At 58.4% G+C, this 2036-nt stretch overlaps 1 protein-coding gene across 1 annotated transcript in view; it reads right to left on the bottom strand.

The window, feature by feature from the left end:
• ITGAD (integrin subunit alpha D) overlaps positions 1-2036 on the bottom strand; it is a 29086-nt gene that overhangs the window by 16851 nt on the left and 10199 nt on the right. The window contains exons 8-10 of the mRNA XM_013005444.1: positions 1354-1507; positions 1100-1250; positions 841-926 (exon numbers count right to left, since the gene is read on the bottom strand). Coding sequence (XP_012860898.1) covers positions 841-926; positions 1100-1250; positions 1354-1507 — 391 coding nt within the window. The remainder of the gene's footprint in view (positions 1-840; positions 927-1099; positions 1251-1353; positions 1508-2036) is intronic.

Raw genomic sequence — 2036 nt, forward strand, 5'->3', positions numbered from 1 at the left:
CTCCTTACCGCCTCTCTTCCCGGCGGAACTCGGCTCTTCTCTCTGGAAGCGTCAACTTGGTGGTCATCTCTCGCCTGTGACACCCTCCCTCCCCGCTGCCCCACCCCAGGGAGTGGTCGGTGCTCACCGCTCCGCCTACTTGATTGTCATGAATCTGTGATGACCCAGCAACCAGGCCTCAGGAATCCACTCATGACCACCTCTGTTTGATGTGACCCCTCAGTGTCCACACAGATCGGAGAAAAGCAAATCCACCTGGGCCATTTGAACATGCATCTACTTCCGGATAAGTCATGCCCCGCCCTGTCACTGAACTTGTCCTGCAAGACCCTTCCCTGCAATCCAACCTCCTTCACTGGGGCTCCGGCCACACAAACTTAGCAGCCCTGTTCCTGCCTCAGGGCCTTTGCACTTGCCTTTTCCTTTGCTGGAACCCTCTTGTCCCGGGGCTTTCTAGGGCTGGCGCCATCTCCTCGTGTACGGGGGTCTCATCGTTTAGCTGCAGGGATTACACCTCTGGCCTCCTCAGCTCCCCTCACATTCTCTATCCTTACACTCCAATCCGACTGTCTTTAGGACACGTAGCACAATCAAAACATCTTTTGACCTACTTAGTACTTGTTTAGGGTCCCCTCTCACCGGAGGTCAAACCCCACAGGAGCTAGAACCTTGTCTGTCCTGCCCTTTCCTGCGTCCCCCAGAGCCTAACACGGTTGTCTCTTCCCTCAGCAGACAGTGCGGCCCCGGAGGGCAGGGATGGCTTCCTTGTTTGCTTTTGCATCTAGCACCGGTTCGAGGTGTGGCCCAGAGTCAGTGCCTGGGCCCTCTTTCTCCAGCAGCCGGTCCACTCACCCGTGTGAGCACAGAACTGAAACCTTCCTGAGACAGCTCCTGCTGGAAGGAACTACTGGTCCTCAGCTGGGTTCCTGCGGGGAAATCCATCGCTTAGGCTCCCGGAGGCCTCGGAGCTCAGGGAAGAGCCGTGGTCTCGGGTTTGGCGTCTGGGTGCAGTTTGGGGTGAACAGGGATGAACTGTCCCTGGAGACGCAGGTGTAGAGCCCGACCCACTTCCGAGACCCAAGCCCAGTTCCTCACTCACCCTCAACTGCAAAGATCTTCTCATGCAGCTCATTCTGGATGCTGCCCAGGGCTCTAAAGTTGTCCACTCTGAACACATGCTCCTGAGGAGGGGCAGAGCCAATGGTGTCCAGCTCGTGCCTGGCCGTGGGCTCCTGGAAGGCATCTCCCACCTGGGGGGAGAGACAGCTGAGGGAGCGGTCCCACAGCCCTGCAGCCTTTCTGCCCGGAGACCGGGCAGGCTGAGACTAAGGGAGCCGGGAAGAGGACGCGTACCCCGATGGCGTAGCAGGTGATGCCCGCTCTCTCCACCTGGGGGACCACATCGCTGTATTCCAGGGGGTCTCTGTATTTCTGCCCGTCGGTGATGACGATGAGGATTTTCTTGGCACCTTGGCGGGCCCCGTTCTTCCTATGAAATAGGTCCGTCCTGTTGGGCAAGCAAGAGAGATGCGTCTACTGAGGTGGGAGGTGTTTGGGAGGCATGACGTCCCTGCGTGGCCCTCGACGCCCATCGGGAGCAGGGCTGGGTGCTCTCGGATCCTGTCAGCAAGGGCAAGATTCCACTCAGACCTGGGAAAACATTGATGGTCATCGGAAAGACCGGTGAGCAAGTGGTTTATAGTCTTTGTTCCTAAAGGAAAGCCGCGGGATTGAACGGCTTGGTTCCCGATGGGCGCTTTGGAGTCAGACGCTCTTGTGATTGAACTTCTCCCGGGCTCTGCTTCTCACCAGGCCAGATGAGGCCAAGGCTTTCACAGCACGGAGTCTCCAAAGACTGCCCTCGATGCATCACACCTAGTTCCCCTCCACGGTGACCTGTGAGCCCTTCGGCCAACAGCGCGCGCACAGTGATGGAGACACGGTGCCAGGCCTTTGAAGCTCTGGCCTCTTCTGTGTCTGCACTCTCGGGGGGTTCTGAGCCCCCGCAGTGAAAGGAGTCTGACGGTGAAGACCCC

This window comes from Echinops telfairi, unplaced genomic scaffold (genome assembly GCF_000313985.2).
Source record: "Echinops telfairi isolate 266 unplaced genomic scaffold, ASM31398v2 ScPeMD7_5;HRSCAF=22, whole genome shotgun sequence".
Lineage (NCBI taxonomy): Eukaryota > Metazoa > Chordata > Mammalia > Afrosoricida > Tenrecidae > Echinops > Echinops telfairi.